This window comes from Pinus tabuliformis, chromosome 7, assembly GCF_031772625.1.
Source record: "Pinus tabuliformis cultivar Carrire ecotype Pingquan chromosome 7, CPIR1, whole genome shotgun sequence".
NCBI lineage: Eukaryota > Viridiplantae > Streptophyta > Pinopsida > Pinales > Pinaceae > Pinus > Pinus tabuliformis.
In genome coordinates, this window is record NC_142293.1 from 1174027747 (window position 1) to 1174028808 (window position 1062).

Here is a 1062-nt window from a genome sequence, read left to right on the forward strand (position 1 = left end):
ATGAACAGCCCCGCCGTTCCCCAGAACCAAGGCCCGGCATTGATGATTGTTTCTCTGGCTTCCCTGGATGCAAATCTGACTATGAAGAACCCTTTGGAGCATAAGCGTATATTGCATTCCATGGTCCAATTGGTGAAGATCCAGTGAAATAGATTCGTTGGTGTTGGCCAAAAGATGTTGAATCGCCATATTAGGGCCTGCGTTTCATATGACTTAACATAATCATCCAGCCCTGAGGAATCAAAATTAAGGGCTAGAGTTTGCCCTAGTTGGTCTACTATGTATGGCCTAGGTGTATATCCGCCTTGATCTGGAGAGGGCCCTGGATCTCTCCTTCCTTGAAGGATGTTTTTGTAGGAGGGACCTCCCTTAGGCTGATGCTGGGGAGCTGACTTTTTCCCTTTGTCTCCTCTTGAGCTGCTAGGCTAGCCCTGAGGAAGGGCTCCTCCTCTCAGTCTGAGGTTCACAAAAATGGTTTCTCCAGAGCTAATCTCATAGCTTGGTAGAGTTCTGTTGTCCTGGAGAGACCTTCTGCCATTTACTAAATGTTGGATCTGACCAGGATATCCAGTCAGAGCCCAAATTTGCTGCTTCAGCTGCAGAACATTACTTTCTGCATGTACCCATACTAGAGAGGATTGCTTATCTGGGGTTTTAATGAAAATCTGAAATCGAGCTTTGTTTACCTGATGTCTGCGTTTAAGCTGAGATCCTGATCCTGAGCCAGTGTCGTTGCTGATTGCCTTGTGATCTGGCTGTAAGCAGTCTTCCAGATCTGGGCTCTTATTGGGATGTTCCTTCATTTGCATGTCTCGATCTGTGATCCCTCTGTTGAAATGATGTGTATCTCCTCCAATCTGCTGCCTAGATTCTTGGGAGTCTTGAAACTTGCTCGTATCAGATAGATCCGGCCTGGATCTGCAGGGTTAGGGCCATGCATTTGTGTGAAGAGGCAGATCTGCCTCATGCATTCCCCTGACTTTGCATGCAGTAAACGCCTGAGGAGGTATCTGCCTGACGCTCATCAGACTGGCGAATCCTGTGAAGATCAGGCCAATCTCT

The 1062-nt window shown here is 47.5% G+C and overlaps 1 protein-coding gene across 1 annotated transcript; it reads right to left on the minus strand.

Moving 5' to 3' along the window:
* Positions 1–425: 425 nt before the first annotated feature.
* Positions 426–809, minus strand: LOC149251636 (uncharacterized). Its single transcript, XM_089453948.1, has one exon. The coding sequence runs from the start codon at positions 807–809 to the stop codon at positions 426–428; it is 384 nt and encodes a 127-aa protein (XP_089310074.1).
* Positions 810–1062: the final 253 nt, after the last annotated feature.